The sequence below is a fragment of the Acyrthosiphon pisum genome, chromosome A3 (assembly GCF_005508785.2).
Source record: "Acyrthosiphon pisum isolate AL4f chromosome A3, pea_aphid_22Mar2018_4r6ur, whole genome shotgun sequence".
NCBI lineage: Eukaryota > Metazoa > Arthropoda > Insecta > Hemiptera > Aphididae > Acyrthosiphon > Acyrthosiphon pisum.
This window is the reverse complement of record NC_042496.1, coordinates 23,058,217-23,075,763: the sequence shown is the minus strand read 5'-3', so window position 1 is coordinate 23,075,763 and position 17,547 is coordinate 23,058,217. Positions and strand designations below refer to the sequence as shown.

Below are 17,547 nucleotides of genomic sequence, written 5' to 3'. Positions count from 1 at the left end.
GTTCTGTACTTGCTGAATCTATCTATATTAACTTCATTAGGTAATGCAAACGATGACAGTCAAATTTAATACGAAACATTCAGCCAGTGCGGTCAATCTACTCTGCCACACACACAGAAAAGAAAAAAATAATTTCCACTGCCAATATTCATAAAAGGCTTAGGCAAACTTTTCAAGCCGAGCAAATTATACCGATGTCATTGGTCCTGACAGTTTCAACCGCAAATCGACCTTTCGTTTTATAAGTTGGGTATTATGTTATCAACATTTTAATGTAGGTAGGTACTGTGAAAACTATGTGATTAGGTAATGTGTCATCATAATAATGTGAGTTTTTCATTTGTTAACTAAATGATTTCAATAATTTCTCCTCCAACAGCGACTTTTCAAAATATTCCATAAACATTAATTTAGGTTAATTGTTTTTTATGAACACCATATATACCTACTAGATTTGTATAAAATATAAATATATATATATACCTATGTACCTAGAGGTTTTAATGAAATATACTTTATATTAGTTTAATAAATGTGCATTTTTCTTTTCATATTATAACAATTTGTCATATCCTTAAATAATTATCGTATACGAATATCATATAATATACTCCATATTTATTTAATGACTACCCTGAAATGTATCGTGGACATTTTAATTATGAATAACACGCATTTCCAACATCATATAATACTTTTTTTAATAGCTATTAGCGTATATTACAATATAATATTATTACCATTTTGAACACAATGCTATACATTTTATGATGCTAAAATGTCATCTATAACATTTTTCTATAAATAATAATAATTCGAAATAAAGTTTTCAGCCGCTCAACCATGTATTATAGACCATAGAAAAATCGTTGTACCTCGTATATCATAAATCTTACTTAAAATATTTTTATTTTCCTCTGGAGATTTTTAATTTTATTTATCACTCTTTTTGTTTTGGGATTTTTCACTCAATCCAAAATCAAATTCAAAATATTTTACAGCTATAAACTAAATTAAGTTCTAATTATTTCTGATAAATAGTATAAATAATAATAGACTTACATCACTATTTATTCATAAATTCATATTTTGTCTGTATCAACTTCCAAGCTGCCCTTTTAAGTCGAACCTGATTCCTAAATCTAAAATACCATTTAGATTGAAACATGGATAAAAACATCAGCTCTTAAGGCATAAAGCAATACGTCATATCGTCATAATGTAACTTTATCTTTTCGAGTAAAATATGGAAAAAAAATTCAACCACTAAATATCTACACACGTTCATAAATAATAATATAAGGTAATACAAATTCTTATATAAATTATAATAAATTAATAAAATTAGTGTGACTCTGTATGCGATCCTGTCAGTAGTCAGTATCTGTTATAGTGTTATTCAATATTTAATAACAAAAAAGCAGAATTAAAAGCTTTCGAAAATAAAACATAGCTATTTAGTATTAAAAAATTTGATTTTTTTTTTATTGAAAAACCGCAACTGTGACCATTAGCGGTTTCTTTTTTTGTATGTAGGGGGAGGAACGGTTAGAACAGTTGGTTGAAACATGTTTGTATGTGTGACAAGGATTTGTAGCTAAAAACCACGAGTGGTCACCCATCCGGGAGCTAGCAACACCGGCACTAACCTAACCTAACCAAACGTAAACTCAGAGCATTTCCGCAGCTGAGTGTACGGACCGCGCCACTCCAAGGCACAAATTTGATTATCATATTTACTATTCAAATAAAAACAAATACCAAACCAGCCAACAATTTTGTTTTTTCTGTTCTCAATTTCTTTATTACCTATTTTATTTAAATAATTTATTTCAAACAAAACACCGTTGGATTAGTTTAGATGTTTTAAACATTTCAACCCGGAATTATACGATTAATTATAATATATAGCCTGTTACTTATCAGTAATGAGTAATGACTAATGATTTATTATCAGCTGTTCTATGTTACTGTCATTCATTAATTTAATAAACAATCCGACTTAATTTTAAATTAGTGAAATGGGAATAAAGAATAAAACAATTTCACTAATTTTAGTTAATCTATTTAGATTGAAAAACAATTATTAAATTATATTCATGAATGAGAAACTTTATAGCTTATAAATAATAAAATCAAAATTTATGTTCTTTCAATTTATACATTGACACCATAAATGTCCCTATAATAAGTGCTAAATAATATCAGAAAATCTTGATTTTTTTTGCTTTACTAACTCGACAGGGCGTAATAACATTAATCCTATATTTGAGCTGATTCGGCCAATACGCAAATTCTAGTACCTAAACACCTAAGTAAGTACCTATTCATTCAGGGCGTGGGTATTCTAATACCTATATACAATATATTATTATATATTCAAAGCTATAAATCTCAACGTTCTTAACGTTAAATACTGTATTTAATCTTTTAAATAATTATTTCAAAGGAGAAAGTTTAAATGCATATTAGGATTTAATTAAATACCTACTGCTGTAGTGCTGTCTGTTACAATATGCAAACTGCAACATAACAATAAAAATTTTCTTCGTTTCAAAAGATTAAACAATTTAATGAATACACAAAATGTAAACAGCAGTTTAAATGCAAGAGGTATTAAGTCAAATAATTATAAGAATATTTGTCAAAAACCCTGACTTTAAGATTTTATTAATTCAGGACGTCTCGTGCGGAAAATATTGAATACATAAAAATGATTTCATAATTATTGAAAACTGCAGTGTCAATGTGTAGGTATAACTACTCTAAAATAAAAAAAAATAAAACATTATTGAATGTGAAAATCTTGTCTGATTAAAACACAACATTACGCCAAAAACATAAAACTTTTAATAAAAATTAATGTTTGACCAATTGACCATATCGATAAACGATGAGTATACCTAACCCATTATATATTTTGAATTAACTGCAACTGCCCTGCTTTCTGTAGGTTCGTCTCTCAATTTTGATACGTAGATACCATGTTTCTTTAAACTTATACGTCTAATCCAATGCACTATTGTTGTCCGTTACTATTATTGTTATCATTTAACAATTGGGTATTTATATATCAATCAAAAAAAGCTCGTACCCATCAAAATATATTATTGTTTGTCGTTACTTATATATATTTACATGAGTACAAAATTGTTTCTATTCGCTATTGATTTCAACGCTGTCTTACTGCGAATAACATTATCATATTATTATTTAAATACCTACTTATTATTTGCAGATAATCCATTAAAAAGGCTTTTAGCGGGACGGTTATATTTCATTCTTCCATATTATACAGTGTGTTTTCCGTAACATTCCTGTTTTGATTTTTAAATAGTCGTCGATTTATATCGGATATTTTAATTTCGGTCTGTTTGAACACAAAAATAAATAGAAATAGGATATAACATTATTCCGTGCCGCGCGTTATCGATTTCCTGACACACTGCTGTCACGCGCGCAACTCTGAATTGCATTTAGCACGATTTCCCAGTCACAATAGTAATGAAATAGAGTGGTCCTTCGTTTACGCTGTACACAGTAGTATATATAACATAATATTATAGTATCCTGAATAGTAACAACCAAAAGCAACAGTGACGTCACCGTTTGTAAACGTAAGCTTACTACGATTTTATTGTACGCACGCGATGGCGGCGGCGTCAGCGGCGGTTATTTAAATAATAATAATAAATAACGTATAGGTATCGACTGTTCCGTGTGGTGCAGTTTATTATATACATAGGTACCTTATACATTGTATAGATTATACTATCGCTATACAATGCACATATTATAATAATATGATGCGCATAAACAATAATATTCGGACGAATCACGTGAGCGACTGATATTAAATAATTAATAAATAGTATTATTATAATGAGTTCATTAAAACAAATAGTGCTAAACTCGTTTGAAAAAAATAATGTAGGCACCTAAATCACAATTGTTTATGAAATAATATTTTTGGGTTATTTTTTACCCGACCCAGATAATACGACACGTCTACATATTATTATACAACGGGAGAAACGTGGAATAAATGTAGGTACTTTGTGCGATCAGTATAATTTGAAGAAAATTATATTATCACCTTATATTCTAATAATATTGCATGTTAAATGTATTGCATTCTTTCGTTATTTTAAGTGGTTCAAAGATTTCTACTGTTGGTTTACCTCTGTGGGAGCAAAATCAGTAAAATGATACCTTTGCCCCCTCCCGCAAAAATTTCGGGGAATGGGCGAGTGCCCATTATTGTAGGCCTGGACGTCATTGTTAAGACTTTTCCATGTATGCTCTTAATTTTTAGAAACAACAGTTTGCCGTGGTGACCGGTTCACCAATTAGACGAGTTAGTCTGATGGTGATGTGTGTATATTAGTTGCATGTATTAAACCAAAAAGTACTTGTAATACCAAAGCATTTGCGTTTTTAGCGTTGTAATCGTTTTTTTCCGAGTGGAATTTGCTTTTGTAATATTTATTTTCACACAAAATCATTTAGTTTTTGAACTTTAATCCTACAATATAAAATACTATTCACATAAATTATCCAACCAACAGGAAATTACAGTCTGCGGTCTGCACTCTTCAATAAATAAGTTTTAGATTATTTTAATTTTTTACTATTGTAATAAACATTTACCAAAAAGGAATACAATATCATTGTGAAAACAATACAACTCCCTCGATCTGCTCAGAATCTAAGATAAATAACCCGTAGTTTTAAATAGTAAATAATTAAATACATTGGTTGAATAGATTATAGATGTGATATAAATATAATATTATAATAAGAAAAATTTACCAAATTAAATTAAATTTAGCAAAAAAAAATAATAAATAAGATTAACTACCTATTATCAATCCTATATAATATTTTATACGTGAGATATTCAAGTATTATGTACGATGTGTCATAGACATACATTAAAATTTATTAACAGCTATTTTTATAAATATGTTTATTTATATTAATAAACTAGGAAAATGTCAAAAATAATAAAAAATAATAATGTTATTCATCTAATTGTAAGTATTGATCTATCATCCGTGATCCATATCCATATTATAGAATATTAAGTTCTAAAATAATAATATTGACTTAAAGACTATAATGTTCATTATATCCTACAGACTATATGGGTACCTAACAGTTATAATATTTGTTTTAGGTGAATTGTCAATAAACGAATGCGAACTTAGTGAAGTAAACTTAAAAATGTACAATGTTAAGAAGTATTTTACAACCATTTATGAATTATGGAACTACCTAGTTTTTGAAAAATGAAATACTACCGTAAAATCGATATCTCAATTAAAATAAACTAATTTAGCAAATTTGTTGTTATTGTGTTATAATTATTGTAAAATAGTTTCATTTATGGCCATTGTTTATTAATTATTATTGCGTCAATTCCATAGTATAATTTATCAATATATAACCGATATTAATAGTACTAATAAAATGAATAAACAAACCGTGTAAGTTAAGAAGCGTATAATATTATATAAGGGGTAAACATTACATTACATTTTTAGAAAGAATTAGGTCATCATATTGTAACACAAATCACAATTATATTATTTGTACCAATACTCTTTACTCTACGGTACCTAAACGGCTATACCTACCTACGCATATGATATAATATAATTACATAACTATAATAATCAAGTTATAAGTTATAACTAATATTCAGGCATGTCATCATAATATAAAATAGTTAATGGCCATAGTTTCCATGGATTATTCCTTAATAAGAAAATATAAATAGGTACCTAAGTCCTAAATTATATTGGTTGATACCCAATAGGTACATAAAATAAATAATGATTTGTATTGTAATTTCCATACACATTTATAATACGATTAGGTAACTTAAGTATTCATATAGACTGTTATAGACTGATTGTGACATTAGAATATTAAATGTTGTATTACTGAACAGAAAAATTAGCAGTACTGTACGATAGGTACTACAGAGTCGCTGTCGTATTTCGTATTTGTATATTTCGAGTATTTCTCAATATGATATTGTTTTCCAAAACTATCATTTTCCACATTCGACATTTTCCAACCGTGGTAATCGTATGACTAGGAAATAGGCCGGATTTTACCACTAATCGTTGGCCTACGCGTTAACCGATTATACCTACAATAAAATTACTACCCGTTTCGGTGGCAGATCCAGGGGGGTGCAAAGGAGGCATCCCTCCCCCAATCACCGTAGTTTCTCTTTGTTTGACCCTACTGTATTTAGCCAATTTTTTAGCCAATTTGTGTAATTTTTGTACTTTTACCCAGGGATCTGGGAAAAAGATCTGGAAACTGGAAATCCAATAGATATATTATCTATACGGTGAAAGTAGGTAATTACTAATTATTAGTAATAACAAATTATTATAAAATCGTAGACCTATAAAAGTTTATCAATGCTAAGAAATAAGAATATTATTATGCGTACAACAGAATTGTCATAAAAGAAATACCAAAAATCCAAATTCTAATTTCCATGTAATAGATATCAATATTATCATTGAATCGCAATTCGCAATAGCTGATGTTGAATTTCTGAAAATAATAGCAATTTGGACGTTTATAAGTGTTTCAGAATTCAGAAGAAATTGTCATATAAATTATACATTATAATTGTTACCTTACTAATAGGCCTGCATTGATAATATTAAATACCTAAACCTAATGCGGGTATCGTTAACTCTACTCCACGATGTATCTTCTCTACATCGTGCTCTACTCCATACTATGCTCTGTACGACACTTTGGCTGTACCTACTATACTGAACTGTTCTTGCGTCTTAGTTACCGCGGTACATATTGTTTAAATTTATATTTTTATATGTATATAGGTATATGTTAAGTTATAAATTATTATATCAAACTGAAACATGGGTCGCCCAAGTGTGTCAAAAATGCATTCTTATTTTTTTTTTTAATAATATTATTTTATTTATTTTAAATATTAAAATTTATTCATTTAATTTAATTTATTATTTTTAATAATTCATTTTTTTATAATATTGCCTAAATTCTGAAATAGTTACACTTAATTACAAATACCTGTCACTAAATAGAGGTTATTAATATGTTCATTTTTTTATATAGTACTTTATTGATAAAAATAAAATAAAAAAAGTTAAATAATAATGGTTAAAACCGGTATTAGCCGAAACCGAAATCGAAATTTTGGGTTTTTGAAAACTGAAACCTAAACCCAGACCAATAAAATCATAAAGGTTCCAGTCCCTGCAGTTTTGCTCCTTTCATGCCACCCCTAAAATCAAGCCCTGGACCCGCCACTGACCAAATGGTTGGACAAATACCCATACGTGTATTTTTTATTCTTCGAATTATTTTTCATGCCAAAATAATACGTAGTAAGATCAAAAAGTTCCCGGAATTTCATAATTATTTTTCTATAAATAAATTCCGGGAACGTAATAATAAACCCGGTAAGCAGCCTATAAAACCAAATTACAAATAGTAAACACAGGTATATTTTTAGAAAATTGGTTATTGGTATATAAGAACATTACTGGTTATTGGTATATCGGGTAGGTAGATATCGTTAACCGTGTCGGCCTTCTTTAACTAAAATTATTTGTAGCAGTGAGGGATCTTCAATATTTAAGAATTATAATCAATGATAATAATCCATCATCCGTGAAATATTTTGTCCAATAATGATCGTTACCAGTTCAATGGAAATATTGAACTTTCTGTGGCATTGTGGGACATCGTTTGTTATATATTTTGTTTTAAATTTTGATTGGTATATTTGTTTGTTTACGTCTAGTTAATTCATATTTTGTCTTGACGCACACAAACCTCAGCATTCAACGAGATCATAAGTTTGGAGGATTTAAAAAATAAACTATGTATACATTTATTGTCATTATGTTGTTTTATTTGTTCGGGGTTCACTATTTAGGAGTGGTGTGGGGAAGGGGAGCAAAACACCTCACAGGTCTGTGTATTATTATTTATTTCATCTCTCCCCTAAACAAATTTATAAATATGGTACTGGTACGTAAAAAAAATAAATATATTATATAATTCGCATTTCACATTCAATCATTTTCATGAAAAACTACAACAGCTATAATATTGCCACTTGAAAAATAATAATATAATGAAATCAAAATCTGTTTCCGTTTCATTTGTATCATATGTATGTCCATTATTTTGTAGACGTTAATACAAACATAATAAACGTTTGTCAGTATTGTGGGTAAGCAGTCAAAATAAAAATTGTATCCCACTAAAAAAGGTAATACATACTTATTTACTAATATTTCTAACTTTCAGTAAAAGTATAAAACCTATTGGCTATTGATTTTGTATAAATTAAATGTACAACAATCGTAGACAACTTTTTTATTTTATTTATAATACTTTCAATTCAGTCGATAAGAGTAGATTTTATTTCCACATCGTGAACACACAATTTATCTGCTTTTAATGTTGATTCTTCGGGCTTCGTAACTGAAAACAAAACAAGTAAAATAAAACAAACTACTTGCGGTATATTCATGAAGTATAACAAACTAGAACTGTCAACCCATTTGTCCTGTTGATTGGATGGGGTTATGGCTATTGGCTTTAAAAGTCTTTTTGAAAAATGGTTTTCCATCAATAATGTCGCATCCGGTTTAACTAAAAAAAAATACATAACAATTTACAGTTAGGTAATATTGAGCCATGTTTACATATTATTACACTATTTAATTTAATTTTTTCTTATGCGATATATTTTTTGTATTAAAAAAAAAAATATCGTACGAAATAAAGGGTAAAGTAGGTATTAGGTACAGCATAAATAATATTTAGAAATATTGTACTTGGTTTGACGTTGTAACAAAAACGTATAACTGCTATTTGTAATCTAATTATAATTATTTTTTCAACAGTTTAAATGATAATATTATTTTACCATGGAAAATGTATATCTTTTAAATTAATTTAAACGGTCATAAATCATCATTATAAGAATAAAATATAATGTGAGATACAACAAATTTATTTTTATTGAAATAATGAAATGTTTATTTATTTATTTTAATTTTAAATTATTCAAAAATAATGGTTTTTTAAAAAAATAGTACCTACTTATTTTTATATGATTATGGTTTTAACAAATTGTAAAATAAAAAAATTTACTATTATAATTCGAGATGTTGACTGGATTATTTTCTGACGGACTTTGTGGCCCATTAATAGAACAAAGTGATTTCCTTAAAAAACAATACATTTTTTTAAAAAATGTTTTCATATTTTAGAAAACTTGAATTGTTACATTGTTTTTATCTCGTGAATTGTCTTTACTTCTTTAAGAATTTGCTGGTGTAATATTTTCTCTTGTTGGTTTTCAGTAGGTATAATATTTAAACCTTTTAATTCAGGACGATGGAGATTGAAAAATGAATTTCTTTTCTGCTCAAAAGTTGTAATAGGCATTAATAATACATAATAAATTCAAATTTAGACAAAAATTCCTATAATATCAATATCTAGTTATTATTATAAATATTAGTTATTATGGTTATAATACCTATGGTAATTTTATGTTAATATTTTAATATAATATTTTATCATTGGTCTTTTTCACTTTAATTAAAAACAATGTACTTAAATGATAAATTACAAAAATAAAACAGATAGGTACCGATAGTATTGGATAATTATCCACTCAATGCACGTTTCGCTAATCTCAGCACTAAATAATAATGTTGATATGAAATCAACAAATATTTTAAAAATTATCCAATAATTGTTAAGATATTTAGATATAGTATTATGATCTCCTCGGAAATTTAAAAAAAAATTATGTATTAATAATATTTAGTAAAATTAAAACATTACTACTAGGAGGTAACTATTCAAAATACCATTTACAAACAAGTTCACCCCCCCCCCCCCCACAGTATTTTTTAGTATAAGTATAAATGTTAGAAATTAATAAAATTAATAAAATTAAAAAAACATTTTACTATAGATGTATAGGTTGTATACGTCATACAGTTTTTTTTTTATATAACTCGCATCAAAAATATCTGTGTACGCAGGGGCGGTAGAAATTTTTTTCGGCCTGGTAAATATGAATCAAACTGACCCTTGAACCACAAATATAACTTTTTTTAATACATACAATATAAGGTGTTCCTTAATTTACAATTTCAAAATTTGTTTGGTCTCCTCTAAATTAGTAAAATATTTAATACTATAGCTGTTCCGAACTTGAACATAATACATTTTTCAATATTTACAGAAAATATCCTTAAATATTTTTTAACCAATATAAAATATAAATATTAACTTAAAATCTAAACATTAACTTTTTGTATAGATGGTAGTTAAAAGTTAATTAAATTTTCTAAACATTTTATGGAAATACATTTTATTATATTTCTTGTCTTAACATATCTATATTCTATATTGTCTTTACTGTATAATAACACAATATTATTCACAAATCACAATCATGAAGGTGGGTTTACACGTGTATGTTTGTTGTGGCACCATCATCTACAAGTTGTCATGTTGCTGATATTAGTCTGATTTTAGTAGTCTATTTATTAGCCGTTAAGTACCTACCTATTTATATCAAGTGAAAAATGTACAATTACAATTTCTTTTAGTGTAATACCTAATACTGTACCTACCAGCTACCTAATGATCTAATAAATTCAAAAGAAAAAAATTGAACATTATGATTTATTATTATTACCTCTGTAAATATATGTACACCTTAAGTCAGAAACCTCATTTCTGTAAGACCTCGGTAATCTGACACCCGTTAGTGGTTAATCCAACAACCACAGTAATCCAAGTACCCAACACTTTCTTTTCGCTTCCTCATTATCATATAGTCATATATAGACTATATAGTATATAAAATAAGTGGCATTGCCCATTTGTGAATTTGACTTTACAACATACTCAAAGACCAAAGTACCTATATTCAGATAGGTATTCTGATTTGTAAACAAAAATGACCAAAAAGTTACAAACTAAAAAAAAAAATCATACATTATTGCAGTTACATATTTTATAAATTATAACCTAAAAATATATAAGTAGGTACTTAGGGTAGGTAGACTAGCGAGGTCTTACTGTTACTTATACTTAATATGAATATCATAATGCATTATTCATAGTATAAAATAAAATAAAATATTATATATGAGTGTAAATTTGTAATGGTGTACGTAAATTACTATATTATTACCTATGTATAATATTTTATATATATATATATATATATATATAATATAATGATAAAATAAATGATACAAAATACGAATATTGACATTTAACAATATTATTTAACACATTTATTATTATTATCTTTGAATAATTAACTTAATATAGAGATTATTAAATCGTATAAGACGACAATTATTTATATACTTTATTTGATCATAGTCACAAGACACAAATCACATTAACATAATAACATAATATTATTTTTGCCGTGCTCATTAATTTATCGGTGTCATAAATGAACAACAATACGAAAATATAAAGTTATTTATTTCTTCTGCCCACCATAATCTCGGGATCTTCCATGGAAATATTATGCTCTCTGTGGAACGATCATCAGCCAACTATACCTATTGCACTAATGCACTGTGGGTATACACTGTAAGTATACTGTGCAGGGAACTTAAACAATGCAAGTAGGTACCCCGACTCAACAAGTAACTTATTGTCTAAAAAATAATAGTCCTACTTCCAAGCATACGAATGTCACCCAACAACCTTCTCATAAAATAAAAACGCGCCTATATACAGCCACTTATCATAATGATCGTGCCAACCAAAATTACACTGTTTTCCTGAAATTTCTTTTTCCTGATTACAAATTAATGTAGAGACTACGATCTACGATTTACGGAATGAAACAAATTTAGAAAATGTACATTATCTATAAAATAATAAGCAATAATAATTAATATTATCAAACATAACAAATCTATATCATTATTTTGCCTTAGTGACATTTTAGCATATACCTACCATTAAGGTATCGAGTTTCAAAAATTATTAATATTATTAAAATAACTTTACTTTGATAACATATTCTTTAGATCTCATATTTCGTACAGAGATAGTAGCTAGTCCATTCATTATTAACTTTTGATTAATTTTTAGTTCTGTGCCATCATACAACGGCACAATTTTTGGAATTGATTCAGTTATAATTTCTTTCTGCTAACAAGTTATAAGTTAAGCAAATAAAATCAATTCATAAACTTCAAAATAATAATTATATTAAATGTATAAGATAATATATTCATTGTCTTAAAATACTTACTAGGTACTTATAAATCAAAGATAATATATTATATATATTATTACGGTATAAATCTTAATTGAAAACTGTAATGTTTTTTTTTTTTTTTAAATAAGGTACTTATAAATTATTTCTACATTGGAAATTATACTTAACGATATTACTTGATTATGATAGTCAGTATTATACAAGTCATTTTCTGTAGATAAATTGCTTTTTCCTTTTTTAGCACGTAAGATCGTTCCCATTATTATAAGTACCTATTTCGTTATAAAACAATTTGTGTTTGTGGTTTGAATTAGAAACAGTTAGTGATGACTGCAGATTTTAATATTTTATAAACAAATATTTTTCGTAACTAAAGAAATAAAAAATATAGAAAATGGCTAGGTAACCAGAATAATATTGTGTTTCATAAGACTCAAAAAATTATTCAATAATTTGTAAAACCGGTAAAAACGTCAGTACCATCGACTGATTATAATTTGAATTCATTATTTTGATTTCGGTTTATATAGATTTGTCGAATAAATCAAAATGCTTTGCCTACTAAAATATGTTCTAACTATCGCCAGAAACAATAACGAAACTTTCTGCCACACTTGTTTTAGTGGCCGTACAACTTAAACTATAAATTCTAATACACAATACAGTATTACACTATACGTCTATACCTAGTCTATAATATTTGTTATTACTTATTAAAAACGAATTATTAACTAATTTGCTACTGCACATTTCATATTTGTCACTGCACACAATTTTAGGTCCAGCTATCTGCTTATTAACTTATAATCAGTACGTTAGTTAAATATAATGATACATTTATATACTATACATTTATTTAATAGTTATTACAAATATGAAGATATAATAATAGATAATATCAATATGTATTATGTACGCTTGTCAATATGCAAACATGTTTACACACTTTAAAAACAAAATATAAGTGCACAAAATTCGCATCTTCACGTCATCTTCTCAAAAATCCTTCATCACTCGAAGAAGCCCTCAACCAAGTCAACACTGGCAATATATTTAGCTTTTTTAAATTAATTGGTTTCGACAATAAATTATAACACTCCTGTATATAACATATGATTCTGTTTCTCTCTATTAATATTGTATAAATACTTTGTAAATAACCTTAGGCTAATAATCTTTGTAATTGAAGCCTTAATCTAATAAAAAAAAAAAATATAAGTACAGATGTACAGTAATAATAGTTAATTATTAGGTACACCATAATTTTAAATACTAACGTAAATTGACTCCTAAAATGTAAAACCTATAAATTATAAGTGGTGAAATGAATATAATAATATAATAGTTTTTTAGTTTGGTGGAAACTATTGTCTATGCAATTCAACTATTATAATCTATGAAGCACACTTGTGTTTTATTATTAAATATTCCATCGCCAACTCCAAATTTCCAACTCGTACAGTCGTACGTTCACGGTACGCATAACTACATAAGATATAACCACGATTAAATAGATTGTTACCTATTACTAATAATTAATAATAACTAATAGGCTATTAGTTATTTTAAAAACTATCTTTAATCGTGGCATTGTGCGCATAACCATTTATGGGTAATATACTAATATTTACCTAATTTAATTAATGACAACATTTAATTTGATTTTAAACGTAGTACCTTGTAGTTTGTACCTATTAATTAATAAACCTACCATATACTATATTTTATACCATAACAATTAATACCATTATAATATAGAAATTAAACAATACTACGTAAATGTTTGACCATCGACTATCGAACTATCGAGGTATTTTAAATGTACATAACCGCATCATTCCACGCAATTTATAAAGCACGTATCAAAATGACAATTTACTGCAACAAATTGTTTGATCTTAATTATTTTGAAAAAAATTTTAGGCATTCACATTTCAGTAATAGGTATTATTCTTACAAAGTCAAGTGAGGGATGCTGAATTATATTTCTTGCAAATTTTGAAATACGAAAGTAAATGCAGTAATGCTTAAGTAAGAACCTAAAAGATAAAAAAAAAACTTCAGTCAATAATGAACTTTACTGTAAGACTATAACGCCTTCTTAGATTAATTTCTGAATATAAGCTTTTATGTTTTAATATGAAACTTTGCTCGTGGCGACTGTTGACTGTGAAACATCATTCGCTTCAATTTTGTTCCGTAATTTTCTTAATAAGTACTTATAAAATTCTCCACCGTTTTTTTCTATTTAAAAATATATTTATCAAGAATAAATAAAACTGTCTTCAAACAAACACGACATTCAGCTAAAGCGGCTCAGCTGTCTTCAACTTTGGTAACATAAAAATAATTACTTAATAAATCGTTATCTATAAAACTACGGCCTCGCTATACGGCAACTTCGGTCCTTATCCATTTTGTGATTAATATGACTAACATAATCAACAGAGCACACCATGGCCGACATTATTCAATTTATTTACAGTAGACCTACTACAGTTCAATTGCACTAAACTAGCCACATTAACCAATGACACAGCAATAACTTCATCTAGCTCTGACATAAACTATGCAACAAAAAATGTCTTAGGCCACATAACAAAACTAAAAAAATGGTTTAAGGATATTGCCATCTACGCATATCACCTTTAGCTCTTTAAAAGGTTTTTATTTACAATCTATATTAATAAATACAATAAGTCAATTTGACCATGAAGAGAGAAAAAAAAATTACAAGAAAAACGTAAGTAGAGGAAATATTCAGTATTACCCAAAAATATATATATAAAAAAAAGTAGTTATAGCATACCTATTACCTAATACCTAATCTAGGCTGAGTTAAAAACTTTATTTTTTATTTTTTTTTTTTACATAAATTAGGTGTGAATAATTATTAGGTTAAAAGGTCCCTGGACCATTTTCTTTTTAGTAGACGTGCTGTATCGGAAAGACCTAGGGAGGGTAAATTTTAATAATTTGATTATTAATGACAAAATATATCTTTTTTCATGCTTATGGCTACTTCTGAAGTACTTAGGTCTCCGCCTAGACAAAATAATTATCTGGGAACCCACATAAAAACAAATAGGAAATTCTTAATTTCAAACCTCTGCAAAATTTATAAATTAAGACAATTCTTCCAATAAAAATCTCTTTTATCAAAATACTATAATATATAACAATTAATACTACTTGCTAGTTGCTATGACTTATAGGTAGGTACCTACAGCATTCAACTCTGCAGAAGAACTATAAACATTTCAAACCTAAACAAATTTCAATCCTTTCAATCAGTAAATCTTCGACTCTTCACAATTACAAATGCCCCCTGGTAAGTCAGCAATAAAACCTTACACCATGACCTAAGGGCGCCCATCAATCAGAATCTAGGTGGGTGTCAATATCATACAAAAATAACTTAGAATCAACAAAATTGTTTTTATTAAATAACATATAAAGTAGATATACTACATAGATAAACGATGTACCTATGTAATATGTCATGTATTATAATATCAAAAGTAAAAGTAGTTTATTATTTACAATTAAAAAATTTGCTATATCTAGTTTCACGTTTGTCTAGGGGAGTGACATGTCACCTCTCTTTCACACCCTAATGAACACCTTTGCGGTATGACCTTGACCAAAACTTGCATCCTAGAATTACATTAAACTCCATAAAAAGTCTTAAACCACCTAAACCCTCTCATTTCCAAGCAAACCTCTATCACAACTCATTATACCTGACAACCCTCCACGTCACCTAAAACGAATGTAGCCACGTAATCTTATCAATATATTACCTAAAATATTAACAAAATAACTTTAATTAAATTGAGTTCATATAGGTATTTGAAAAATGAAAATAATAGTTTCCTTCACTCATGCCATCACATTTAAAAAAAATTTAATTTATTTATCAATTGTATTATTGTGTATACAGTTTACAGATTGAAAATTTTCTATTTTCTATCTTTTTAATAATAAAAAAAAAATGAAATTAAAATGTATACAGTTCCACGTTAGATGTTGATCGATATACGTCATGAGATAATTCTACTGTACGCTCCCAATGTTAATCACCTTACGTAATTAAAATAATATATAGGTATTACGTATTTTTGCTTATCAACAAATGACAATTGCGTGTATAGATTTAGACCATATACGACATGTTATTATTTGTGACCTAGCGGCAGCCATCGGCGGCAGGTGCGGATTTATGAAGGAGTGACATGGCGAACCCCCCTTGGGATTTTTTTTTAAAATTGTTTTAATTAGCTAATTTCATGATGTAGATAATACGACGTATACATTTTGATTCCACCAACACATTGAGCATATACTAACATATCCAAAATAAAATATTCCAAAAAATTGCTTGGGAAGTAAGGAACATTCGTTCCACAATTTTAATGCGTATAACGCTACCCAGAATTATTTAAAGAATCCGCCTTTTAAAACGCCGTAAAATTAAAACTCAAAAATGTCTTAATCAAAGATTGAAAGTGACCACACCGTATTATCTAAATATTTTTTGACTATAACTTACAAATTAAGTTTGAGCGTTTTTATTTGAAAGTACTCTCAAATTAACCATGCAAAACATCCATTTTGAAGAAAAAAATCATACAAAAAACGGTTGGGAGCTGAACTACATTTATGACAAACTTTAAGTTTTATACTTTTGGATTTAAAACGCAATATTGTTGTGTACATACTCAGAAAAGTCAGATTTATAAATTGTAACTAAGATTATTTAATTAATCATATTAATCACAATAATTGTTAATCAATGTTTGTTCAGAGTATATTTAAACTGAACTTGGATTCTCATAATATGAACTCTTATAAATTAATTATTAATTAATATAGAAATAAAATTTTCATTGTAGGTCCTTTATATATCACTCAAAAATATTCCTACTCACTATCCCCTTAAGCAAGCTTCAGATCCACCCCTGACGGCCTGACCGGCGGCCTTGTTATATATTTCAATTAACGAGTACCTATAAGTAACAACAAAGCTATAGCTTTTATTCTAGTTAATAGTTATCATTATTATTATCTATACTTATAAGTTATAAGATATATTCTTATTAAATATGTACGTTTTAAATGTATAACAAAAATAAACAAAACAATTGACACAAACTGATTAGACACTTCAATCAAAATCGTTAAAATAAATATTGTAAAGGTTGACATTCCATTTATTGCTTTAAAAAACAAACCAT

General features: G+C 27.4%; 1 protein-coding gene across 2 annotated transcripts; it reads right to left on the bottom strand.

Moving 5' to 3' along the window:
- Nucleotides 1–8,388: 8,388 nt before the first annotated feature.
- On the bottom strand, nt 8,389–12,693 carry LOC100570198. Of its 2 annotated transcripts, none has more exons than XM_008182136.3 (6): nt 12,487–12,693; nt 12,097–12,237; nt 9,323–9,459; nt 9,187–9,260; nt 8,575–8,682; nt 8,389–8,511 (listed from the first exon to the last, which is right to left on the bottom strand). In XM_008182136.3, the coding sequence occupies exons 1-6, from the start codon at nt 12,568–12,570 to the stop codon at nt 8,429–8,431; spliced, it is 627 nt and encodes a 208-aa protein (XP_008180358.1). In that variant the 5' UTR covers nt 12,571–12,693; the 3' UTR covers nt 8,389–8,428. The 2 variants fall into 2 exon arrangements, with proteins under 2 accessions (XP_008180358.1, XP_003240292.1); XM_003240244.4 differs by having other exon boundaries at nt 12,097–12,240; nt 12,487–12,692.
- Between the last annotated feature and the right edge of the window lie 4,854 nt (nt 12,694–17,547).

Excerpts from the sequence above, each read along its gene's own strand:
- LOC100570198 (XM_003240244.4), bottom strand. The coding sequence starts at position 12,570 with ATGGGAACGATCTTACGTGCTAAAAAAGGAAAAAGCAATTTATCTACA. Across the intron at positions 12,241-12,486 it reads ATACTGACTATCATAATCAA|CAGAAAGAAATTATAACTGA; the intron begins GTAATATCGTTA and ends ATAACTTGTTAG. Across the intron at positions 9,261-9,322 it reads ATTCACGAGATAAAAACAAT|GAAATCACTTTGTTCTATTA; the intron begins GTAACAATTCAA and ends TTGTTTTTTAAG.